General features: G+C 44.0%; 1 protein-coding gene across 1 annotated transcript in view; it reads left to right on the top strand.

Annotated features, from left to right (window-relative positions):
- The window catches only part of LOC129823005 (reversion-inducing cysteine-rich protein with Kazal motifs-like), a 106,714-nt gene that overhangs the window by 64,884 nt on the left and 14,318 nt on the right, over positions 1–27,512 (top strand). Inside the window, exons 7-16 of the mRNA XM_055881658.1 lie at positions 3,135–3,168; positions 3,944–4,141; positions 5,787–6,051; positions 8,570–8,743; positions 20,472–20,684; positions 21,632–21,768; positions 22,080–22,220; positions 22,408–22,596; positions 24,617–24,739; positions 26,504–26,675. Of these exons, the coding sequence (XP_055737633.1) occupies positions 3,135–3,168; positions 3,944–4,141; positions 5,787–6,051; positions 8,570–8,743; positions 20,472–20,684; positions 21,632–21,768; positions 22,080–22,220; positions 22,408–22,596; positions 24,617–24,739; positions 26,504–26,675 (1,646 nt within the window). The remainder of the gene's footprint in view (positions 1–3,134; positions 3,169–3,943; positions 4,142–5,786; positions 6,052–8,569; positions 8,744–20,471; positions 20,685–21,631; positions 21,769–22,079; positions 22,221–22,407; positions 22,597–24,616; positions 24,740–26,503; positions 26,676–27,512) is intronic.

The following is a 27,512-nucleotide window of genomic DNA, read 5'->3' as shown; positions in this document are numbered from 1 at the left end:
CCTCCAGATCAGAGCCAGTAGGGACGACCAGGGATATTTTCTGCTTTCACTGGACATCTTCATAGGTTTAGAAAACTATCATAAATAAACATCAGAACGCAGAAGCGTTAATTATCATCTGTTAAATCCACTTCAATCAGTTTAGATGAAGGGGAGGAGACAAGTTAACAAATTATTTATAAACCTTGAGACAATTGAGACATAGATTGTGTATGTGTGCCATTCAGAGGGTGAATAAGCAAAACACATTTAAGTGGCTTTGAACTGGGTATGGTAGTAGGTGCCAGGCACACGGGTTTGAGTCAAGAACTACAACGTTGCTGGGTTTTTTCACTCTAAACAGTTTCCGGTGTGTACAAAGTATGGTCGACCACCCAAAGGACATCCAGCCATCTTGACACAACTATGGGAAGCATTAGAGTCAACATGGACCAGCATCCTTGTGGAACACTTTCAACACCTTGTAGAGTTCATGCCCTGACGAATTGAGGCTGTTCTGAGGGCAAAAAAAAGGTGTTCCTAATGTTTACATGTATATGGCTCTGGCTTACCTTAGCTATTAGTGTAGCATAGCTTAGCTATTAGCGTAGAATAGCATAGCAATTAGCTTAGCCTAGCGTAGCCTAGCGACGTGCTAGCAGAGGACTCCTTTCATCTGTCTCGCCTCATCATTCCAAACAAACAAAAAACTAAGTGTTTTGTTTGTTAATGTTTAGTTTGGACCACGACCAAACTCCCCTCCCCAGCTTTAATAAGGCACTGGCCTCTTTCATCTTGCCCTTTCATGAATCGTTGCTGCAGGAGGCAAAGCACGCAGCAGCACTGGCCTTTATGGTCCTTTATGGTCTTTTATGGTCCTTTATGGTCTTTTATGGTCCTTTATGGTCTTTTATCGTTTTGATGGAAAGAAGCCGTGAGATTTCTGATGCAGGTTTAACTGTACTGAGGACAGGACAGTGAGATTTCTCATGCAGGTTTAACTGTACTGAGGACAGGACAGTGAGTTTTCTGATGCAGATGTTAACTGTACTGAGGACAGGACAGTGAGTTTTCTGATGCAGATGTTAACTGTACTGAGGACAGGACAGTGAGTTTTCTGATGCAGATGTTAACTGTACTGAGGACAGGACAGTGAGTTTTCTGATGCAGATGTTAACTGTACTGAGGACAGGACAGTGAGTTTTCTGATGCAGATGTTAACTGTACTGAGGACAGGACAGTGAGTTTTCTGATGCAGATGTTAACTGTACTGAGGACAGGACAGATGTTAACTGTACTGAGGACAGGACAGTGAGTTTTCTGATGCAGGTGTTAACTGTACTGAGGACAGGACAGTGAGTTTTCTGATGCAGGTGTTAACTGTACTGAGGACAGGACAGTGAGTTTTCTGATGCAGATGTTAACTGTACTGAGGACAGGACAGTGAGTTTTCTGATGCAGATGTTAACTGTACTGAGGACAGGACAGTGAGTTTTCTGATGCAGATGTTAACTGTACTGAGGACAGGACAGTGAGTTTTCTGATGCAGATGTTAACTGTACTGAGGACAGGACAGATGTTAACTGTACTGAGGACAGGACAGTGAGTTTTCTGATGCAGATGTTAACTGTACTGAGGACAGGACAGTGAGTTTTCTCATGCAGATGTTAACTGTACTGAGGACAGGACAGTGAGTTTTCTGATGCAGGTGTTAACTGTACTGAGGACAGGACAGATGTTAACTGTACTGAGGACAGGACAGTGAGTTTTCTGATGCAGGTGTTAACTGTACTGAGGACAGGACAGTGAGTTTTCTGATGCAGGTGTTAACTGTACTGAGGACAGGACAGTGAGTTTTCTGATGCAGGTGTTAACTGTACTGAGGACAGGACAGTGAGTTTTCTGATGCAGGTGTTAACTGTACTGAGGACAGGACAGTGAGTTTTCTGATGCAGGTGTTAACTGTACTGAGGACAGGACAGTGAGTTTTCTGATGCAGATGTTAACTGTACTGAGGACAGGACAGTGAGTTTTCTGATGCAGATGTTAACTGTACTGAGGACAGGACAGATGTTAACTGTACTGAGGACAGGACAGTGAGTTTTCTGATGCAGATGTTAACTGTACTGAGGACAGGACAGATGTTAACTGTACTGAGGACAGGACAGTGAGTTTTCTGATGCAGATGTTAACTGTACTGAGGACAGGACAGATGTTAACTGTACTGAGGACAGGACAGTGAGTTTTCTGATGCAGATGTTAACTGTACTGAGGACAGGACAGTGAGTTTTCTGATGCAGATGTTAACTGTACTGAGGACAGGACAGTGAGTTTTCTGATGCAGATGTTAACTGTACTGAGGACAGGACAGTGAGTTTTCTGATGCAGATGTTAACTGTACTGAGGACAGGACAGTGAGTTTTCTGATGCAGATGTTAACTGTACTGAGGACAGGACAGATGTTAACTGTACTGAGGACAGGACAGATGTTAACTGTACTGAGGACAGGACAGATGTTAACTGTACTGAGGACAGGACAGATGTTAACTGTACTGAGGACAGGACAGATGTTAACTGTACTGAGGACAGGACAGATGTTAACTGTACTGAGGACAGGACAGATGTTAACTGTACTGAGGACAGGACAGATGTTAACTGTACTGAGGACAGGACAGATGTTAACTGTACTGAGGACAGGACAGATGTTAACTGTACTGAGGACAGGACAGATGTTAACTGTACTGAGGACAGGACAGATGTTAACTGTACTGAGGACAGGACAGATGTTAACTGTACTGAGGACAGTGGATGAGGTCTCCATAGAGAGAAAAGAGGAACGGGTTCAGAATATTTCAGATAGAAATGTCATGAATAGAGCTGACTCAATAATGGTTGTTCAACAATGGGTGTTCAATAATGGGTGTTCAATAATGGGTGTTCAATAATGGGTGTTAAATAATGGGGGTTCAATAATGGGTGTTAAATAATGGTTGTTCAACAATGGGTGTTCAATAATGGGTGCTCAATAATGGGTGTTCAACAATGGGTGTTCAATAATGGGTGCTCAATAATGGGTGCTCAATAATGGGTGTTCAACAATGGTTGCTCAATAATGGTATGTTAGGTCACAAAAGTGTTTTTCTTGTCTTTTACAGAAACCACTGCACAGCTGTATCACCAAAAATGAGAGTAAGTTTCCAACATTCTCGACAACAAGATGCTAACCCAAGTGCACCAATCAGAGTGACATGGCTCAGTTGGTACAGCATGGCGCTTGCAACGCCAGTGTTGTGGGTTCGATTCCCACCGTGGACCAGTATGAAAAAGTATGGAAATGTGTGCATTCAGGACTGTAAGTTGCTCTGGATAAGAGCATCTGCTAAATGACAAAAAAATGTCTATGTAAAATGAATAAACATGAAATCAGCACTGCTTTATGAGCCATGTTTACGTGCCTTTGGTCGGCATAAATTATTTAATCAGTCAGTCAGCCGAGGAATCCCTTATTTGTATTAGGAGCTGCAACGCATTGGTGTTCAACTGCCCTGCAGACACACCTTTGGGCGGATTTTGAGGATGTAAGGTCCTGCACTTCCTGAAGTCTAGCAGCTGGAGATCACCTCCAATGTTCACCATGCATATTTAATCAGACCATTCTCTAGGAAATCCTGGAAGTCTACTGTATTGTATTCTAATTAACTCCTCATGTTTGAATGTTGATCATGTTTGCAATGTCTGTCATCTATTTTATGAAGCTAAAGGCTACTTCAAGACAAAAATAGCCTAAATAGCCTTAATGATATTTACTATTCCATTGAAGTGAATGGAAAGCATATTGTAACTGTGTGTGTTGTGTGTGTGTGTGTGTGTGTGTGTGTGTGTGTGTGTGTGTGTGTGTGTGTGTGTGTGTGTGTGTGTGTGTGTGTGCGTGTGCGTGTGTGTGTGTGTGTGTGTGCTGTGTCAGTGGGCTCGGTGTGCTGCGGCTATGCAGGGAGACACACCAACTGCAGAGAGTACTGCCAGGCCATCTTCCGGACAGACTCCTCCCCCACCGTCTCGCAAATCAAGGCTGTCAAGGAATACTGCCAGAGCATCAGCCCCGAGCTCATTGGCTGTGTGGGCAACTACACCAAGTCCTACCCAATCAGGAGCCCAATAGACAGTGAGTATATCTAATACTGACCTATCAGCAGCCCCATATCCAGTGTGTATCTTGTTTCTGTGTTGCATTCCTCCAATCACTGGCTATGACTTGGTACAGTGCATTCGGAAAGTATTCAGACCCCTTGACTTTTTCCACATTTTGTTACGTTACAGCCTTATTCTTAAATGGATTTAAAAAAATGTCCTCATCAACATAATATCCCATTATGACAAAGGAAAAACAGTTATTTAGAGATTTTTGCAAATGTATTAAAAATACTAAATGAAATATCACATTTACGTAAGTATTCAAACCCTTTACTCAATACTTTGTTGAAGCACCTTTGGCAGCGATTACAGCCTCTTGGGTATGACGCTACAAGCTTGGCACACCTGTATTTAGGGAGTTTCTCCCATTATTCTCTGCATATCCTCTCAAGCTCTGTCAGGCTGGATGGGGAGCGTCGCAGCACAGCTATTTTCAGGTCTCTACAGAGATGTTCGATCGGGTTCAAGTCCGGGTTCTGGCTGGGCCAATTCAAGGACATTCAGAAACTTGTCCCGAAGCCACTCCTGCGTTGTCTTGGCTGTGTGCTTAGGGTGATTTCCTGTTGGAAGGTGAACCTTCACCCCAATCTGAGGTCCTGAGCACTCTGCAGCAGGTTTTCATAAGGATCTCTCTGTACTTTCCTCTGTTGATTTTTCCCTCGATCCTGACTAGTCTCCCAGTCCCTGACACTGAGTCCCACAGCATGATGCTGCCAACAACATGCTTCACCGAAGGGATGGTACCAGGTTTCCTCCAGACTAGTCACTTGGCATTCAGGCCAAAGAGTTCAATCTTGGTTTCATCAGACCAGAGAATATTGTTTCTCATGGTCTGAGTCCTTTAGGTGCCTTTTGGCAAACTCCATGCAGACTGTCATGTGTTTTTTACTGAAGAGTGGCTTCCGTCTGGCCGCTTTACTGAAAAACTACATTGTCGTATTCGGTGCAAATAATATTTGATTTAATTTACCATAAAGGCCTGATTGGTGGAGTGCTGCAGAGATTGTTGTCCTTCTGGAAGGTTCTCCCATCTCCACAGAGGAACTCTGGAGCTCTGTCAGAGTGACCATCGGGTTCTTGATCACTTCCCTGACCAAAGCCCTTCTTCCCTGATGACTTAGTTTGGCCTGGCAGCCAGCTCTAGGAAGACATTTGTTGGTACCCTTCCCCAGATCTGTCCCTCGACACAATCCTGTCTCGGAGCTCTACGGATAATTCCTTCAACCTCATGGCTTGGTTTTTGCTCTGACATGTAGTGTCAACTGTGGGACCTTATATAGTTGTGTCCCATTCCAAATCATGTCCAATCAATTGAAATTACTACAGGTGGGCTCCAATCAAGTTGTAGAAACATCTCAAGGATGATCAATGGAAACAGGATGCACCTCAGCTCAATTCCGAGTCTCATAGCAAAGGGTCTGAATACTTATGTAGATAAGGTATTTCTGGTTTTTATTTTTAATATATTTGCAAAAAATGTCTTACAACCTGTTTTTCCTTTGTCATAATGGGGCATTGTGTGTAGATCGATGAGGAAAAATGTAATTTAATCAATTTTAGAATAAGGCTGTAATCTAACAAAGTGTGGAAAAGTCAATATCTGTCTGTCCGTCCAGGCCTGTACTGCTGCGACCGGGCCGATGAGCCCCACTGCCAGGTGGCGTGCCGGCGTATCCTGCGCACCATGACGACGGAGCACGAGATTATGGAGGGCCTGATCGATGAGTGTGGCAGCCAGCCACTGCCCCAGGACCCTCTGTGGCAGTGCTTCCTTGGCAGCGCCCACCCCCCCACCAAGAGCGAGATGGAGACCTCACCTACTGCCAAGATGGACGGCGCCAAGCTGCACTGCTGCTACAAAGCCAATACCTCACTGTGTCGGTTAGTTGTACTCTGATGAGATGCTTGTAGTGATTACAATGGCTTACAGCTAGCGGTAACACTCCCAGCCCGTCACATACTGCTCCCCACCGGAGACCAGGTTTCAAGCCCTGCGTCCACCCTTCCTATATTGTCCTACTTTCCTGTCTCCCCCTCTGTTTCCAACTGTCTGAGTAAAGTGTAAAAGGTAACTCCCGAGTGGCGCAGCAGTCTAAGGCACTGGATCACAGTGCTTGAGGCGTCACTACACACCGGGTTCGATCCGGGAGAACCATGAGGCGGTGCACGGTGTCTCCGGGTTAAGCGAGCAGTGTGTCTTGGCGGGGTCGTGTTTTGGAGGACGCATGGCTCTCGACCTTTGCCTCTCGCGAGTCCGTAGGGGAGTTGCAGCGATGGGACAAGACTGTAACTACCAATTGGGGAGAAAATATGTATATATTCTAACCCCCCCCACCCTCAACATTTTTTCCCCATACATACTGTAGATAGATACACTACATTACCAGATGTATGTGGACAACTGCTCGTCGAACATCTCATTCCACAATCATGTGAATAAATATGGAGTTGGTCCCCCTTTGCTGCTATAACAGCCTCCATGCTTTGGGAAGGCTTTCCACTAGATGTTGGAACATTGCTGCTATAACAGGCTCCATGCTTTGGGAAGGCTTTCCACTAGATGTTGGAACATTGCTGCTATAACAGCCTCCATGCTTTGGGAAGGCTTTCCACTAGATGTTGGAACATTGCTGCTATAACAGCCTCCATGCTTTGGGAAGGCTTTCCACTAGATGTTGGAACATTGCTGCTATAACAGCCTCCATGCTTTGGGAAGGCTTTCCACTAGATGTTGGAACATTGCTGCAGGACTTGCTTCCATTCAGCCACATAGTGAGGTCAGTCACTGATGTTGGGCGATTAGGCCTGGCTCGCAGTCGGTGTTCCAATTCATCTCAAAGGTGTTCGATGGGGTTGAGGTCAGGGCTCCGTGCAGGCCAGTCAAGTTCTTCCACACCAATCTCGACAAACCATTTCTGTATGGACATCGCTTTGTGCACGGGGGAATTGTCATGCTGAAACAGGAAAGGGCCTTCCCCAAACTGTTCCAACAATGTTGGAAGCACAGAATCCTCTAGAATGTCATTGCTGTAGTGTTAAGATTTCCCTTCACTGGAACTAAGAGACCCGAACCATAAATAACAGCCCCAGACCATTATTCCTCCTCCACCAAACTTTATAGTTGGTACTATGCATTGCGGCAGGTAGCGTTCTCCTGGCATCCGCCAAACCCAATGCTTGGAATTGCGCATGGTGAACTTAGGTTTGTGTACGGCCATGGAAACTCATTTCTTGAAGCTCCCGACGAACAGTTCTTGTGCTGACGTTGCTTCCAGATGCAGTTTGGAACTCGATAGTGAGTGATGCAACTGAGGACAGACGATTTGTACACGCTTCAGCACTCGGCAATCCCGTTCTGTGAGCTTTTGTGGCCTACCTCTTTGCGGCTGAGCCGTTGTTGCTCTTTTAAGTTTCCACTTCACAATAACATCAGTTGCAGTTGACTGGGGCAGCTCTAGCAGGGCAGAAATTTGACGAACTGACTTGTTGGAAAGGTTGCATCCTATGATGGTGCCACGTTGAATATCACTGAGCTCTTCAGGAAGGCCATTCTACTGCCAATGTTTTGCTATGGAGATTGCATGGCTGTGTGCTCTATTTTATATACCTGTCAGCAACTGGTGTGCCTGAAATAGCCATATTCACTAATTTGAAGGGGTGTACACATACTGTTGTATATATAATGTAGATATAATTGATTACAGTATACAGTATAGTGGAGATGGGGTCTTCCATGGTATGGAGGTAACTCATAGGGTTGGTTTCCAGGACACCTGATCAAAATACATAGAAAGTCTCTGAACATTTGAGTTTAAAAAAATATATATACTTTTTCTCCCCAATTTCATGGTATCGGTCTTGTCTCATTGCTGTATCTCCCGAACGGACTCGGGAGAGGCGAAGTTCGAGAGCCGTTCGTCCTCCAAAACAACCCAACCTAGCCGCACCGCTTCTTGACACAATGCCCACTTAACCTGGAAGCCAGCTGCACCAATGTGTCAGAGGAAACACCGTACACCTGGCGACCGTGTCAGTTTGCACTTCGCCTGGCCCACCACAGGAGTCGCTAGTGCGCGATGGGACAAGGGCATCCCTGCCGGCCAAACCCTCCCCTAACCCGGATGAAGCTGGGCCAATTGTGCGCCGTCCCATGGGTCTCCCGCTGCTACAGAGCCTGGACTCGAACCCAGAATCTTAGACCACTGCGCCACTTGGGAGGCTGAGTTGATGTTTTTACATGCTTTGACATGCTTGTGTTGTCTGTCTGTAGGTTTAACTCTGTTTGGTCATGAAGCCCTGAGAAGGACAACTTGCTGTGTAAACGTTGGTGAATAAATGATTACATCGGAGTGTGCAGCTTCGTTTTTCTTTCAACGTAACTCTGTTTCGTCCCCCACAGGGATATGTGTCAGGAGATCAGCACCAACTGGGGAACTCAAACGTGGCAGGAGTTTGACCAGATGTGTGAGTACAGCCCTGTGGAGAAACCCCTGGTCACCTGTCTGGCCGACGTCAGGGAACCCTGCCAGCTCGGCTGCAAGGACCTGGGCTACTGCACCAACTTCAACAACAGGTATGTTACTATACCTAGCTGCTATACCTGTTAATATACCTTCTGGACCAACTTCAACAACAGGTATGTTACTATACCTAGCTGCTATACTTGTTAAATACCTTCTGTACCAACTTCAACAACAGGTATGTTACTATACCTAGCTGCTATACCTGTTAATATACCTTCTGGACCAACTTCAACAACAGGTATGTTACTATACCTAGCTGCTATACCTGTTAATATACCTTCTGGACCAACTTCAACAACAGGTATGTTACTATACCTAGCTGCTATACTTGTTAAATACCTTCTGTACCAACTTCAACAACAGGTATGTTACTATACCTAGCTGCTATACCTGTTAATATACCTTCTGTACCAACTCCAACAACAGGTATGTTACTATACTATACCTACTATCATGGGCGGACTTTGCTGTGTTTCAAGGTATTACATTAGAGGTCAATCGATTATGATTTTTCAATGCCAATACCGATTATTGGAGGACCAAAAAAAACTGATACCGATTAATCGCCTGATTTATTTCTTTATTTATTTGTTTGTAATAAGGACAATTACAACAATACTGAATGAACACTTTTATTTTAACTTAATATAATACATCAATAAAATCAATTTAGCCTCAAATAAATAATGAAACATGTTCATTTGGATTAAATAATGCAGAACAAAGTGTTGGAGAAGAAAGTAAAAGTGCCATATGTGCCATGTAAAAAAGCTAACGTTTAAGTTCCTTGCTTAGAACATGAGAACATATGAAAGCTGGTGGTTCCTTTTAACACGAGTCTTCAATATTCCCAGGTAAGAAGTTTTAGGTTGTAGTTATTATAGGAATTATAAGACTATTTCTCTCTATACCATTTGTATTTCATATACCTTTGACTATTGGATGTTCTTATAGGCACTTTAGTATTGCCAGTGTAACAGTATAGCTTCCGTTCCTCTCCTCGCCACTACCTGGGCTCGAACCAGGAACACATCGACAACAGCCACCCTCGAAGCATCGTTATCCATCGCTCCACAAAAGCCGCGGCCCTTACAGAGCAAGGGGAACAACTACTTCAAGGTCTCAGAGCGAGTTACGTCACCGATTGAAACGCTATTAGCACGCACCCTGCTAACTAGCTAGCCATTTCACATCGGTTACACCAGCCTAATCTCGGGAGTTGATAGGCTTGAAGTCATAAACAGCTCAATGCTTGAAGCACAGGGAAGAGCTGCTGACAAACGCACGAAAGTGCTGTTTGAATGAATGCTTACGAGCCTGCTGCTGCCTACCACCGCTCAGTCAGATTGCTCTATCAAATATCAAATCATAGACTTAATTATAACATAATAACACACAGAAAGGCAAGGATGTTTATGGTTAGGTACATTCGTGCAACGATTGTGCTTTTTTCGCAAATGCGCTTTTGTTCAGTCACCCCCCGTTTGGCGAAGTTGCTCTTCACACAGTTCGCAACGAGCCAGGCGGCCCAAACTGCTGCATATAGCCTGACTCTGTTGCACAGAGCGCAAGAGAAGTGACACAATTTCCCTAGTTAAAAGAAATTCATGTTAGCAGGCAATATTAACTAAATATGCAGGTTTAAAAATATATACTTGTGTATTGATTTTAAGAAAGGTGTTGATGTTTATGGTTAGGTACACATTGGTGCAACGACAGTGCTTTTTTTGGGAATACGCTTGTTAAATCCTCACCCGTTTGGCGAAGTAGGCTGTGATTCAATGATAAATTAACAGGCAGCACATTGATTATATGCAACGCAGGACAAGCTAGATAACCTAGTAATATCATCAACCATGTGTAGTTAACTAGTGAGTATGTTAAGATTGATTGTTTTCATAAGATACGTTTAATGCTAGCTAGCACCTTACCTTGGCTACTTGCTGCACTCGCATAACAGGGAGTCAGCCTGCCACGCAGTCTCCTCATGGAGTGCAATGTAATCGGCCATGATCGGTGTCCAAAAAATGCCGATATCCGATTGTTATGAAAACTTGAAACCGGCCCTAATTAATCGGCCATTCCGATTAATCGGTCGAACTCTAGTTTAAATTGAAATGAGCCCCAACTGCCCATGGTGGGCCCCAACTGCCGACTGACTGTCACTGTACAATTTTACATTTTGATAATTTAACAGACCCTTTTATCCAGAGGCTAGCAGACGCTCTTACCCAACATGTATTATTATCATTATATAATAACAATATACAGTATGTCAATATATGCAGGTAGTCTAGTGGTTAGAGCGTTGGACTAGTAACAGAAAAGTTGCAAGCTCAAATCCGCGAGCTGACAAGTTCAAAATATGTTGTTCTGAACAAGGCAGTTATCCCACTGTTCCTAAGCCATCATTAAAAATAAGAATTTGTTCTTAACTGATTTGCCTAGTTAAAATCAAATAAAAATTATCTCATGCATACATTTTTGTATGTGATCCCTGAAGCAAATTAATCCACAACCTTTGAATTGAACCACGCAGGGGCACGCTGTACCTTGAATAGTTCTGGTACCTAAATATACTGTACCGACAAACTCCATATACAAATATCACAACAATTGCGTACATCCAAAAAGGATCTGTAGTGCTCTGTTGCATTGCTGAACCTTTTTGTTACATATCCACGTTCAACACAACGAGCTGTACTGTATCAAAGATCCAAACCATACTGGGACATGTCAATGAGAGTGAGCTTGAAAAAGACAAATTACAGGTGGGTCTGAGTGATCTGGACAACCAGAGTCCTAACGGTTAACTGGCATCCTGCTGTTACGTCCGTCGTTAGAATGAGGAGACCAAGGCGCAGCGTGGTAAGCATACATATTTCTTTATTTAGATGAACACCAAAAAAACAACAAAAGATAAACGAACGTAACGGCTATCTAGTAACTGTGCAAAAACAAGATCCCACAAACTCAGGTGGAAAACAGGCTGCCTAAGTATGATCCCCAATCAGAGACAACGATAGACAGCTGCCTCTGATTGGGAACCATAACCAGCCAACAAAGAAATAGACAAACTAGAATTCCCACCCAAATCACACCCTGACCTAACCAAATAGAGAAATTAAAAGGCTCTCTATGGTCAGGGCGTGACACCTGCAAACCCATGTCCTCTATCACTCCAAGCTGTGAGGCTGTATGACGCACCACACACTAGGCTAATATGATTGATTAGTTCTGGAGAGTCCCATGGAGGTCAGGGGAGAAGGGATACAGGCGTGGGTAGTGTAGGGAGGGAGTGAGTGAGTCCACCCCACCCTGCTCCCTAGCCCAGTGGTTAGTAGGTTACTGGCTTTCACGGCCCCTCCCTCGTGACCCATACATAACCCTATGGGCAACTCCCTCAAAACCCAAGCTGGAACCAACAGCCTCGTAACCATATTAAATATATTCTACAGTTAATTGTTTGAGCGTTGGTTGTGAAATTAAGGGTTAAGTTGATCCCATGCTAGTGATCTTGGCTGGATGGGGCCGGGGGAAACCAAGACCTCTGGGGTCTGTTCAGAGAGTCTGTTCAGAGAGTCTGTTCAGAGAGTCTGTTCAGAGAGTCTGTTCAGAGAGTCTGTTCAGAGAGTCTGTTCAGAGAGTCTGTTCAGAGAGTCTGTTCAGAGAGTCTGTTCAGAGAGTCTGTTCAGAGAGTCTGTTCAGAGAGTCTGTTCAGAGAGTCTGTTCAGAGAGTCTGTTCAGAGAGTCTGTTCAGAGAGTCTGTTCAGAGAGTCTGTTCAGAGAGTCTGTTCACTAGTTGTTGATGATGACCTTGGTCTACCCTCTTAGAAAAAATGCTTCCAAAAGGGGTTCTTCGGCCGTTCCAATAGGAGAACCCTTTTTGGTTCCAGGTAGAACTAGGGCTGTGGCGGTCATGAAATTTTGTCAGCCGGTGATTGTCAAGCAAATAACTCCCGGTCTCACTGTAATTGACCATAAACAGGTTTAGCATCTCCTGGCTTCCACACACAGCCTACAAGCCACTAATTCAGACCTTTTGAACATCTACATTTTAAAAAGTCTAATAAATCCATGTAATATAGCCTACACCGTCACAATAAATCCATGTAATATAGCCTACACCGTCACAATAAATCCATTATTTATTTTAGATAGGTCTATAAAAACATGATATGAAGAAAATGTAGTCTATTTCAGAATAACACAATAGTATACTCTGAGTTGTTCTTATGTTAGGTCCTGATCTGGCTATGCCATATGGCTGTGGGCTACACTCTTTTAGCAGACAAGATTTGCTTAGAATTACGTGGCATTATTTTATAGTATTTTAAAGTATGAAGAATACAATTGAATAAAGGTTTGAGGTAGTGCGCACACGCTCCTATTCTGTGTTGAGCGGTTAACAAAGAAACGGTACTCCTATATGCTTAATTTAGATGTATTCATGCAACTTTAGTTGTGATACAAACGTTGGGCTGTATGTTTATATTTTTAATCAATTCTAAGGCTGCATGATGAGACTTTAATGATGATTTGAGAAAAGTTGATTGAAAGGCATGAGCTCTGCTTTGTTTTTTTTGCACAGGCTGTACACACTTCATCAGTCTCTCATTCACAATTTGACAATGATAATTGATAATGCCTTGAATTTCCTGGTGGCATCCCCTTTGTGTGGCCGTAATGCCCCCTAAAAAAAATCCAGTGACCGTTGTGCCCTTGGGCTGAATAATAATTTTAATTCCCATCTCCATGCGTGCTGCGTGCTCCGAAGCACTTCTCACTCACATGGCTCTCCATCACGTGATCAGGTCTTTCTCACAGGCTACAAGTGAAGACAGACACATCGGGGACGCAACTGCGTGCGTCCTTATCCAATTCCGAGGTGCATATTGAAGCTATTGGAAGAACTGTCCACTTCACTTTTTGTCAGCCATCAAGATGAGTAGGCCTAACGAACAGCAAAAGCACTAGTCTATGTCAATCTACTATACCCCATAATAGTAAAGTCGACCTATTCTGTGCGAGAAATTAATATTACAAACATAGTCTGGGACAATTGTAAGATGCGATAGATCCCAAATTAATACAACCACTAGCACCTATCTTATGCAATGAGACCGTCGCAACAGATCAGAACGTTTAGCTTGAAATGTTGATAAACTATTAGGCTATATCTTCACATTATAAGCACAACAAAGAGCACATGGCAGTAGCGTCACGCCCTGACCTTAGAGATCCTTTTTATGTCTCTATTTTGGTTTGGTCAGGGCGTGAGTTGGGGTGGGCATTCTATGTTTTGTGTTTCTATGATTTTCTATTTCTATGTTTTGGCCGGGTATGGTTCTCAATCAGGGACAGCTGTCTATCGTTGTCTCTGATTGGCAACCATACTTAGGTATCTTTTTTCCCACCGTTCTTTGTGGGTAGTTGTCTTTGTTTGTTGGCACTATTGCCTTTAGCTTCACGGTTTGTTTTGTATGGTTTATTGTTTTTTGTCGGCATCATATTTAAATAAAGTAAAATGTACGCTCACCACACTGCACCTTGGTCCTCATCCTTCAACAGCCGTGACAAGTAGGCTATACGTGCAAATGTTCCATTAGCGGGAAAACACCAATATCAAAAGTGACCGCTAATGCAGTTTTGCATGTAATGTTTTTATTATAAAGGTGCATTTTAATTAATATAGTAAGCCTAGCCTATAAAAAGCTGATGGGATCCTCCTCTTTTTATTAGTGGCCATCACTCTATTCTCCCACAATTGAAAAACCTATAGAAATGTTGTGCAACATGAGCTCATTTGCTGTCATAAAGTCTTTGATTAGATTTTAGATCATATTTATATTGATGTCAGAGTGATTAGAGGGACAATAGAGTGCTGAGTAACAGGCAGTTAGCAAGTTTGGTAGGCTACTAATAACCAGCAGCAGCATCAGAGCTTGTAGAAACCTAATTACTGTGACTAAACGGTAACGTGGAATTTGACTACTTTCATGACTCGTGACCGCCTTTGTGGCGGTAATACGGTCACCGTAACAGCCCTAGGTTTAATTATTTTGGGTTCCATATAGAACCATCTGGGGAAAGGGTTCTACATGGAACCCAATAGGGTTCTATCTGGAATCAAAAATGGTTATTCAAAGGGTTCTCCTATGGTAACAGCCGATGAACCCTTTTGGGTTCTAGATAGCAATTCTTTTACTAAGAGTGTACTATAGGCTCTGTGACTGATGGCTCTGTGACTGATGGCTCTGTGACTGATGGCTCTGTGACTGATGGCTCTGTGACTGATGGCTCTGTGACTGATGGCTCTGTGACTGATGTGTGTTGTGGTCGGCTTCCACGGCTGTACGCTAGGTTGTTTAGAGGTCACAGAGAAAGAAGGAGAGAGGAAAGGGTGTGTGTGTGTGTGTGTGTGTGTGTGTGTGTGTGTGTGTGTGTGTGTGTGTGTGTGTGTGTCATTATACTGTAGTTTATGGTGTTTGCATTTGAGCTTCGAGGCCAGCCGTGTCACAGCTTGCTGCATCCTGGTCTGGCATGGGGCCAGCAGACCCATGCTTGACGCCATCAAAGTCCGGCCGGCGAACCCACACAAACACACACAGTTCAACAGAACACTCCCCACCTGTGGACTCATCCCCATCAAGCACTGTCCACAAAGCTACATTTCACCACAAGCCACCCAACACATTAGCTTTGTCAAGTTTCAAAGTGTTGATTTTCCAGGCTGTAGTCAGGATCAGAGAAAATATCTGATTGGACACTAGGGGATCTGAAGGACGTGACATCATCATGGGCTACAGACTCAAACATAATCTCGTCTCTCGACCTCTCTATGACATCTCTTTGACCTCTCCTTGACCTTTCTTTGACCTCTCTATGAACTCTCGTTGACCTCTCGGACATCTCTTTGACCTCTCTATGACCTCTCTTTGACCTCTGTATCACCTCTCTGTGACCTCTCTGTGACCTCTCTGTGACCTCTATGTGACCTCTCCGTGACCTCTCTATAACCTCTCTATGAACTCTCTTTGACTTCTATGTGTATGATATATTTCTGTATCTTTGTCTGTTGACTGTAAGGTATCATGTTGTTCAGTAATGATGATAACCATCATGTCAAGATTATCAGAAAACATACAGTATTTACTTTTGAATTGCAGCTCAGCAGTAATCAAACCCTAAAAAGCCACAGAAACGTTTCATGCTCGGCCCTTGTAGAGAATGTTTGAAAACAATCCCAAGTATTCCATGTATTATTTTTCATTGGAGATGGATGATGAAGACACCAAGTTTCAGACAAACAAATTCTCTCTCATTTCCTTTGAAGGAGTCCCAGGGGCCAGCGTAAGGAGAGCCTTCCTCCCTGAGGGGTTCAAAAGCTGGGGTGACAAGCATCGTGAGGGGGGGTGGGCCCGGCCACAGTCACACTATGGAAGACAAACAGGGCAAGAGGCAAAGGGGATAGGGATCTCCAAAGTACTGAGAAACCTGCGGTGCTGTGTAGCTACGCCAGCGCTGAGCACTGTCAGTGGGCCCTGAGTGCCACAGCCCTGGGGCCTGGGTCTCTGTGTCCGCTACATAAATACACTCCCCAGCCAGGTCGTATGGAGATTACAGGGGTACCACCCTGTTGACTGGTCGTATGGAGATTACAGGGGTTCCATCCTGTTGACTGGTCATATGGAGATTACAGGGGCACCATCCTGTTGACTGGTCGTATGGAGATTACAGGGGTTCCATCCTGTTGACTGGTCGTATGGAGATTAGAGGGGTTCCATCCTGTTGACTGGTGGTATGGAGATTACAGGGGTTCCATCCTGTTGACTGGTCATATGGAGATTAGAGGGGTTCCATCCTGTTGACTGGTGGTATGGAGATTAGAGGGGTACCATCCTGTTGACTGGTCGTATGGAGATTAGAGGGGTACCATCCTGTTGACTGGTGGTATGGAGATTAGAGGGGTACCATCCTGTTGACTGGTCGTATGGAGATTAGAGGGGTACCATCCTGTTGACTGGTCGTATGGAGATTAGAGGGGTACCATCCTGTTGACTGGTCGTATGGAGATTAGAGGGGTACCATCCTGTTGACTGGTGGTATGGAGATTAGAGGGGCACCATCCTGTTGACTGGTCGTATGGAGATTAGAGGGGTACCATCCTGTTGACTGGTCGTATGGAGATTAGAGGGGCACCATCCTGTTGACTGGTCATATGGAGATTACAGGGGTTCCATCCTGTTGATGAGGCTGTTCTGTGTCTCAGTGATATCTCCCTGACTGCTTTAGAGCAGGTAGGCTTGTCTGCCTCCATGTCTGTCTGTCTGACTACCAGTCCTATATGTCAGTCTGCCTGCCTGCCTGCCTGCCTGCCTGCCTGCCTGCCTGCCTGCCTGCCTGCCTGTCTATCTTTCTGTCTGTCTACCAGTCCTATATGTCAGTCAGTCTGCCTGCCTGTCTGTCTGTCTGTCTGTCTGTCTGTCTACCAGTCCTATATGTCAGGCAGTCTGCCTGCCTGCCTGCCTGTCTATCTCTCTGTCTGTATGTCTGTCTGTCTGTCTTTCTGGACAAATGCAACTCTTGTCATGGTCCAGGGCTCACCAAGGTCCAAGGCAGGAAGTCTCAATCCACATGCCAATCATTCTGAGAGAAGAGTGGGAGAGGAGGGCTGAGATAAAGAAAGGGAGGATGGGAGGATAAGAGAGTGGGGGGATAAGAGGTAACGTATACAAGCCCAGGGTTGTAATTTAACAAAGCTGACCCTGTAACTACACAGATAAACCTCTTCTCATTCTGGCTGATGAAGAAGGCTGAAGTTGAATGTGGGTTCCTGAAAGTATGGAAACCAAACACACCTTGTCTATTTTTAACATGTACGAAATATAATACCCTGCTTGGTGAAAATGTAATCGATTGAATAACTAACTATCCTAAATATCCTTGTTTTAACTGAAGCTACTTTACTTGCCATTTTAATGTGGGTGAATGTGTAGAGAGACAGAAACTAGAGGAGAGGGAGAGTAGAAAGAGAGGGACACCAGTCACTGTAAATAAAAGTGAAGAGGTCATTCAAGTTTATTTTTGGGGTGGAGTGGAAACCCACTGTAACCGCTACCCATGCATGGGGTCACGCTTGGTTCATGACCTGGAGCTGAGGCAAGGCTGTGGTCCCTCTTCTTGTGGCCAAGACCTCCCTTTCCTTCCCCTCTCCCCTGACACACTCGCATGCGTGTGCACACACACACACTCAGACATACGTGCTCACAGACAGGAACGCTCACGCGCACACACACACACAGCTTAACTTTCTTGGAATGTCAGGAGTTTTTGGGGAGTAAACATGTTTGACCATTAAAAATCTAATTTTCCATAATCCCTAAACCTTACCCTAACCCTAACCTTAACCTCAAGCTTAGAATAGCATTTGAACAAATACAGGACATTAAACAAATCCTGACTTTTCCAAAAAAGTTATTGTTTTCCTACCCTGTCAGGACATTAGGGTGAATTGTTAGGACATTGGTGTGAATTGTTAGGACATTGGTGTGAATTGTTAGGACATTGGTGTGAATTGTTAGGACATTGGTGTGAATTGTTAGGACATTGGTGTGATTGTTAGGACATTGGGGTGAATTGTTAGGACATTAGGGTGAATTGTTAGGACATTGGTGTGAATTGTTAGGACATTGGTGTGAATTGTTAGGACATTGGTGTGAATTGTTAGGACATTGGTGTGATTGTTAGGACATTGGGGTGAATTGTTAGGACATTAGGGTGAATTGTTAGGACATTAGGGTGAATTGTTAGGACATTGGTGTGAATTGTTAGGACATTGGGGTGAATTGTTAGGACATTAGGGTGAATTGTTAGGACATTAGGGTGAATTGTTAAGACATTGGGGTGAATTGTTAGGACATAGAGGTGAATTGTTAGGACATTGGGGTGAATTGGGGTGAATTGTTAGGACATTGGGGTGAATTGTTAGGACATTAGGGTGAATTGTTAGGACATTAGGGTGAATTGTTAGGACATTAGGGTGAATTGTTAGGACATTGGGGTAAATTGTTAGGACATTAGGGTGAATTGTTAGGACATTAGGGTGAATTGTTAGGACATTGGGGTGAATTGGGGTGAATTGTTAGGACATTGGTGTCTTGATAAGTTAAGTAAACAAAAACACAGACACGGGAGTGGCCAGTGGGATATTTTAAAGGCTGTAAAGTTAACAAACCAACCAGTGACTGAATATCAGCACTCAGCCACATCTAACATCAACCCCTGAAGTACCCCCCAGTGAAACATACCAATCATGAATTACACTTCCTCCAACCCGTAGATCATTAAAGAAAATAGTCCTCATCCCGGCAACAGGTTTCCTCAGGAAGTAGTCCCTCTCAGCCATTGGTCATTGGTCTCTGTCTCCGGGATGTTTCTGCAGTAGTAAACAGTGGCCATCTGGCGGACCTCCTTCTGACATCACCTCCGCCACATCCATGTGGTGTTGAGCTGTGGAGACGACATCTGGACACGCAAGGCAGAGTGAATGTGCATTTCATTAGACAGAGAGAGACAGTGGTGTGTGTCATTAGACAGATAGAGACAATGTTGTGTCTCATTAGACAGAGAGAGACAATGTTGTGTCTCATTAGACAGAGAGAGACAATGTTGTGTCTCATTAGACAGAGAGAGACAATGTTGTGTCTCATTAGACAGAGAGAGACAATGTTGTGTCTCATTAGACAGAGAGAGACAATGTTGTGTCTCATTAGACAGATAGAGACAATGTTGTGTCTCATTAGACAGAGAGAGACAATGTTGTGTCTCATTAGACAGAGAGAGACAATGTTGTGTCTCATTAGACAGATAGAGACAATGTTGTGTCTCATTAGACAGAGAGAGACAATGTTGTGTCTCATTAGACAGAGAGAGACAATGGTGTCTCATTAGACAGAGAGAGACAATGTTGTGTCTCATTAGACAGAGAGAGACAATGTTGTGTCTCATTAGACAGATAGAGACAATGTTGTGTCTCATTAGACAGAGAGAGACAATGTTGTGTCTCATTAGACAGATAGAGACAATGTTGTGTCTCATTAGACAGAGAGAGACAATGTTGTGTCTCATTAGACAGAGAGAGACAACGTTGTGTCTCATTAGACAGAGAGAGACAATGTTGTGTCTCATTAGACAGAGAGAGACAATGTTGTGTCTCATTAGACAGAAAGAGACAGTTTTGTGTCTCATTAGACAGAAAGAGACAGTTTTGTGTGTAGTGTTTTAGTGTACAATGAGTTTCTGTACTAAGATTCACTTCGTGTCCACGTGGTAACCTCGAGTCGAGGCTACCTACCACCCTTCTCGGGAAAAAAAATTCAGTTTCCATGTTGGTCATTTAGCTGACGCTCTTCTCCAGAGTGACTTACGGTCAACTGAAGTAGATCAACAACCACGTATCAGTCAAAGCCAGAACAACGTATCTGTTATCGTTACTGAGATTGTTATTATAGTTTCAAAGTGTTTGGTAGTTGGTTTTTCGTTCCGCTTTTTTCTTCCTTCTGAACATGATCACTTCCAGTTTAAAGCTTTTGTCGAAGCTAACACACAAGTCATGTGACAGAGGGGAGCAATTATATATCTTCCACATTGCAATCTTCATTCGACTCCATTTGGGTTTTCTGTTGTGTGCACATCTCTATCAATGTTGATAGGTACATAGCTACTGAGTACACCTGTTAATTCTATCATGTCTCTCTCTGGTCATATTAACTCTAGGCCCACAGAGCTGTTCCGTAGCTGTAACGTCCAATCAGACCAAGGCGCCATGAATGACATCAAGCTGTGGTCCAATGGGACGATCAAGATGCCCTTTATGAACATCCCCGTCCTGGACATCAGGAAGTGTCGTCCGGAGATGTGGAAGGCTGTGGCCTGCGCCCTGCAGATCAAACCCTGCTACAGCAAGTCTCGCGGCAGCGTCATCTGCAAGTACGTAGCCAATATTTTCATTCTGTTATTTGACGTAGCCCTTTTCTGCAGTCAAACGACCTAGTGGCCTCATAGGTGGAATGTTATTCATATTTTTCATAATTTCCTAAACATTTTATTTTTTTTATTACCGAAATACCGATGTGTCTATGTCAAATGTTTTTTATTATATTTCAGTCTGCTGTGATGTATATAAAGGGTATTATTGGGATGTAAACTCAAAATGTAATACATTTCAACTGTGTATCTGACATGGTTCAGGTGTCTTCTTTGTTTTAAGCCCATAACCATGTGTGTGAGGTGTATACTTTTGTTTCAAAGTAGATTTGTTTAAGACTACCAAGAAACACTCTGTGTGACTCTGATTTAGCCCACTGCAGTAAAAGGTTCAAGTATTTAGTCTGACTTTGAGCTAGTTTCCCAGAGATTAAGCCTATGATTGAATTAAGAGGTGTCCAATAGAGATTCTCCATTGAAAGTGATTTTTAGTCAAGGTATAGGCTTAATGTGGTCCTGCTGCTATTGCTGTACCATTCATCTTCCCTTTACAGGGCGTTACTGTAAAATAGACTGTTTCCTCAATCACCGACCTGGTTAGAAAAAGTTAATAAAGTGAAATAAGTACATACAGCATCCCACCTTCACCTGCAGTAGATTCCCGTGGTCACAGTAAAAAGCATCCCTCGGGAATCGACCGCCCGAAGACCCAGCTGGAACCTAAAACTACATGAACCAAATACAGGTGGTCTCTTAGAGGTATTAGGTATTTTATGAAAAGGGCTTTTGACTGGTACTGTATGTGGAGGACTGGTCAATGTGATCAAGGCAGACATTCCAGCTGACAGGCTTTATTGAAATATTGCTAAGCCATCAGACATTTTGAAACCGTTTGGAACGTTGGGATGCCCGCTGACCTAACCCTGTATCTTCTGTCTAAACCACTTCAGGTCGGACTGTGTGGACATCCTGACACAGTGTGGTGACCGCAAACGCTTCTACGAGGGACAGACGGCCGAGCGCATCTGTGAGATTCTGTCACCCATAGACGACCCTGAACGCTGCATCCCCCTGGAGAGATACCTCAGTGAGTGGTAACGTGTGTGTGTGTGTGTGTGTGTGTGTGTGTGTGTGTGTGTGTGTGTGTGTGTGTGTGTGTGTGTGTGTGTGTGTGTGTGTGTGTGTCTGTGTGTGTGTGCGTGTGTGCGTCTTACCATTACCAATTGACATCTTATTCAAACAATGAGGTAGTTCATTCTTGCATTTTCCTTCGTTGAAGTAATTTTATTGAATGTTGACGCGTACAAGAAGTCTAATGCTACAAGGAGAAATGATGATTCTCAGACCTTTTCTCATTGTCAAGTCTTAACATGTCGTTCTTCTCCTTCCTCACTCCAGCTCCTAGCAACCTGGGTAATATCAATGAGGAGGTCATCCACCCGTGTAACCCCAACCCTTGTCCCAGCAACCACCTGTGTGAGGTGAACAGGAAGGGCTGCCAGTCTGGACAGGACTGCCTGCCTTACTTCTGTGTGCCTGGTACAGTATACTAGAACATGCAGTACCTCCCTGTAGCCCTAGGGGTAGCCTATGTCCACTGTACAGACACAGTATGTATGTGTAGACGTATAAAGTGTGTGTGTGTGTGTGTGTGTGTGTGTGTGTGTGTGTGTGTGTGTGTGTGTGTGTGTGTGTGTGTGTGTGTGTGTGTGTGTGTGTGTATCAGGCTGTAAACTGGGTGAGGCCTCAGAGTTCCTGGTCCACGTGAATGCCCGTATCCAGGTGCCCATGCGTAACGGCCAGGCGGGCTGCTTCGAGGTTTGTACCTGCGGACAGAGTGGCAGGCTGGATAACTGTGCCGAGATGCCCTGCATCGACACCTCCAAGACCTGCGTTGTGGGGGGCCAGAGAAAAAGTAAGCTGCCCCCTTCACCAGCAGTGTGTAGCACCCACCTGGTTTCCACAGCGCTTACAGACAATATGCACAAAACAGGGAAAAGGAGCGGTAGTTTATTTGAGTTTTTCCTTATCAATCAATCTTGTTATGTTGAGAGGGAGAGAGGGAGAGAGGGAGAGAGAGAGAGAGAGAGAGAGAGAGATCTCTGTGCATGACTCCTTGGTGCTGCTGTGCCTGGTTGTGAAAGGCTTCCTGTGGTGTAAACATCACTGCCACTAAACAACCACACGCTGGTATTTCCTTCCCGCGGTCTCCCTCTGGCCCACCCTCAATGTAACTACTGTGACTTGAAAGGAGCCTGCTGCCAGAGTCTCTCTCTCTCTCGCTCGCTCTTTATTGGCATGGGAAACATATGTTAACATTGCCAAAGCAAGTGAAGTAGATAATATACAAAAGTGAAAGAAACAATAAAAATTAACAGTAAACATTACACTCATAGAAGTTCCAAAATAATTAAGACATTTCAAATGCCATATTATGTATATATACAGTGTTGTAACGATGTACAAATGGTTAAAGTACAAAAGGGAAAATAAATATGGGTTGTATTTACAATGGTGTTTGTTCTTCACTGGTTGCCCCTTTTCTTGTGGCTACAGGTCACAAATCTTGCTGCTGTGATGTCACACTGTGGTATTTCACCCAGTAGATATGGGAGTTTATCAAAATTGGATTTGTTTTCGAATTCTTTGTGTGTCTGTGTAATCAGAGGGAAATATGTGTCTCTAATATGGTCATACATTGGGCAGGAGGTTAGGAACTCTCTCTCTCACACACACACACACACACACAAAAACATACACACACACACACACACACACACACACACACACACACACACACACACACACTTTCTCTCCACATGGCCTTGTCTCTCTGTGATGTTGCCTCCCAGTTCATCACATCTACATAAAAAAATAACACTTATTTTTTTCATATATAGGTTTGATATTTACATATTTTCTTATCCCTAGTTGTTTCTCGTTACAGATTTGAAACTATGTTTGTTTCAATCCAAATCAGCTTTTTCTTTAATGGTTGTTTTCGCTCTGTTTAAAAGGAGACATTTCAGCCTTTATTTGACACAGATGTGGTTTGCCTGACAGGGAGAGTGGGGCTTTGGAGCGCTTCTAGCCAGAGCATTAAGACAGGAAGTCATCCTATAGAGATGTCTTGTTAGGTGTGAGTAGATGGGAGAGATGGTGATGATGTTCAGAACATAAAGCCCATGGCGAGTCTTTTTAGATAACAAGTCCAGTGTTAGATCAATACCTGATCAGTTACATCCCAGGATCAATACCTGATCTGTTACATCCCAGGATCAATACCTGATCTGTTACATCATAGGATCAATACCTGATCAGTTACATCCCAGGATCAATACCTGATCTGTTACATCCCAGGATCAATACCTGATCAGTTACATCCCAGGATCAATACCTGATCTGTTACATCCCAGGATCAATACCTGATCAGTTACATCCCAGGATCAATACCTGATCTGTTACATCATAGGATCAATACCTGATCAGTTACATCCCAGGATCAATACCTGATCAGTTACATCCCAGGATCAATACCTGATCAGTTACATCATAGGATCAATACCTGATCAGTTACATCCCAGGATCAATACCTGATCAGTTACATCCCAGGATCAATACCTGATCAGTTACATCCCAGGATCAATACCTGATCTGTTACATCATAGGATCAATACCTGATCAGTTACATCCCAGGATCAATACCTGATCAGTTACATCCCAGGATCAATACCTGATATGTTACATCCCAGGATCAATACCTGAACAGTTACATTGGTGTCGTGACCCAGATCACATGGTTGAAGTTTTATCAGCTGCTGGATTTTCTGTGGACAGGAAGATTCGAAGTGTTCGATAACAGTTACATTGGCAGCCATATAACCAATTAAATCAGACAAGGTCTCACACAGGGATGATGTGTTCTTGTCCCACAGACCACGGGTCGTCATTCAGGGTGGACTGCCACCCCTGCTCCTGCTTCGCTGGAGAAACCATCTGCTCCACCCGCCAGTGCCTGAGTGCTGAAAGTTCAGACGAAGACCGCCGCCTATTCACAGGTAGGTAGGTGTGTGTGTGTGTGTGTGTGTGTGTGTGTGTGTGTGTGTGTGTGTGTGTGTGTGTGTGTGTGTGTGTGTGTGTGTGTGTGTGTGTGTGTGTGTGTGTGTGTGTGTGTGTGAGTGAGTGAGTGTTGAAATATTGATGCACAGTACTATTTTTCTTTATTTTTTCCCCTCCCTGATTCTGAAACATTTCTCACCCTTCCTAATCTCTCTCTCTGTCTCTCTCTCTAAATTTAAGGGCTGTATTGGCATGGGAAACTTATGTTAACATTGCCAAAGCAAGTGAAATATATAATAAACAAAAGTGAAATAAACAATAAAAAATGTACAGTATTGTAACAACGTGCAAATAGTTCGAGTACAAAAGGGAAAATAAATCAACATAAATATGGGTTGTATTTACAGTACAGTGGTGTTTGTTCTTCACTGGTTGCCCTTTCATTGTGGCAACAGGTCACAAATCTTGATGCTGTGATGGCACACTGTGGTATTTCACCCAATAGATATGGGAGTTTTTCAACATTTGATTTGTTTTCTAATTCTTTGTGATCTGTGGGAAATATATGTCTCTAATATGGTCATACATTTGGCAGGAGGTTAGAAAGTGCAACTTAGTTTCCACCTAATATTTTCTTGAGAGCCAGGTCTGCCTGTGGCGGCCTTTCTCAATAGCAAGGCTATGCCCACTGAGTCTGTACATAGTCAAAGCTTTCCTTAAGTTTGGGTCAGTCACAGTGGTCAGATATTCTGCCACTGTGTACTCTCTGTTTAGGGCCAAGTAGCATTCTAGTTTTCTCAGTTTCTTTGTTAATTCTTTCCAATGTGTCAAGGAATTATCTTTTTGTTTTCTCATGATTTGGTTGGGTCTAATTGTGTTACTGTCCTGGGGCTCTGTGGGGTCTGTTTGTGTTTGTGAACAGAGCCCCAGGACCAGCTTGTTTAGGGGACTCTTCTCCAGGTTCATTTCTCTGTAGGTGATGGCTTTGTTATGGAAGGTTTGTGAATCGCTTCCTTTTAGGTGGTTGTAGAATTTAACGTCTCTTTTCTGGATTTTGATAATTAGCTGGTATCGGCCTAATTCTGCTCTGCATGCATTATTTGGTGTGTTACGTTGTACACTGAGGATATTTTTGCAGAATTCTGCATGCAGTCTCAATTTGGTGTTTGTCCCATTTTGTGAATTATTGGTTGATGAGCAGACCCCAGACCTCACAACCATAAAGGGCAATGGGCAATTGGTTCTATAACTATATAAGTATTTTTAGCCAGATCCTAATTGGTATGTCAAATTGTATGTTCCCTTTGATGGCATTAAAGGCCCTTGCCTTATCTCCCAGATGGTTCACAGCTTTGTGGAAGTTACCTGTGGCGCTGATGTTTATGTCGAGGTATGTATCGTTTTTTGTGTGCCCAATCAGCAAACAGTAGACATTTGACTTCAGATTCTAGTAGGGTGCTGCAGACTGTTCTAGTGCCCTCGCCAATTCGTTAATATATAGGTTGAAGATGGTGGGGCTTAAGCTGCATCCCTGTCTCACCCCACGGCCCTGTGGAAAGAAATGTGTGTGTTTTTTGCCAATTTTAACCACACACTTATTGTTTATGTACATGGATTTGATAATGTCGTACGTTTTTTTCCCAACACCATTTTCCATCAATTTGTATAGCAGACCCTCAAAGGCTTTTTTGAAATCAACAAAGCATGAGAAGACCTGGCCTTTGTTTGACCAGACCAGATACTCTCTCTATCTCTCTCTATAGGGCTCCCGTGTGGCTGCCCTGACCGTTTTGTGCCGGTGTGTGCCCGTAACGGCCGCACCTACCCTAGTGCCTGTGTGGCCCGCTGCATGGACTTCAAAGACGACCAGTTTGTGTTTGGCAACTGCCGCAGCAGTGACCCCTGCTCCCCCAGCCCCTGCCAGAGGAACCAGAGGTGAGACACTCCGCTCTGACCAGCGCTGGAATTCTTTCTTCCTTCAATTATTTGTTTACTGGAATAATAACTGATCCAAAACTATTGGATAGGTGAAGGCAAAAGCTCACACTATGTACATTGGCTTTCACTTATCCAATCATGTCCGATTAATGATTACTTCAAGAAAGGGAGGGAGAGGGAGGATGCATTTTTACAGTGTTCCGTACAGCCCTTTGTGGATAAGATTGGACACCTTGACTCTAGTCTAGAGGATGCTATTTCTCTCCGAACAGAGGCCTTGAGCCCTGATTCTATTCCACCTCAGTTGACTAGCCCTGATCCTATTCCACCTCAGTTGACTAGCCCTGATCCTATTCCACCTCAGTTGACTAGCCCTGATCCTATTCCACCTCAGTAGACTAGCCCTGATCCTATTCCACCTCAGCAGACTAGCCCTGATCCTATTCCACCTCAGCAGACTAGCCCTGATCCTATTCCACCTCAGCAGACTAGCCCTGATCCTATTCCACCTCAGCAGACTAGCCCTGATCCTATTCCACCTCAGTTGACTAGCCCTGATCCTATTCCACCTCAGCAGACTAGCCCTGATCCTATTCCACCTCAGCAGACTAGCCCTGATCCTATTCCACCTCAGTTGACTAGCCCTGATCCTATTCCACCTCAGCAGACTAGCCCTGATCCTATTCCACCTCAGCAGACTAGCCCTGATCCTATTCCACCTCAGTCGACGTTTGATAAATCCTATTTTCCTTCATCCTGCTTCACTCTTTCTTCAAATCTCCCTCTCACATTTCCCCGTATCCAGCGGTGACGGACAGTCTGGTTGTTTGTTCA

This window comes from Salvelinus fontinalis, chromosome 25, assembly GCF_029448725.1.
Source record: "Salvelinus fontinalis isolate EN_2023a chromosome 25, ASM2944872v1, whole genome shotgun sequence".
NCBI classification, from domain to species: domain Eukaryota; kingdom Metazoa; phylum Chordata; class Actinopteri; order Salmoniformes; family Salmonidae; genus Salvelinus; species Salvelinus fontinalis.
The sequence above is the reverse complement of the archived record's forward strand: the minus strand, read 5'-3'. Positions and strand labels throughout refer to the sequence as shown.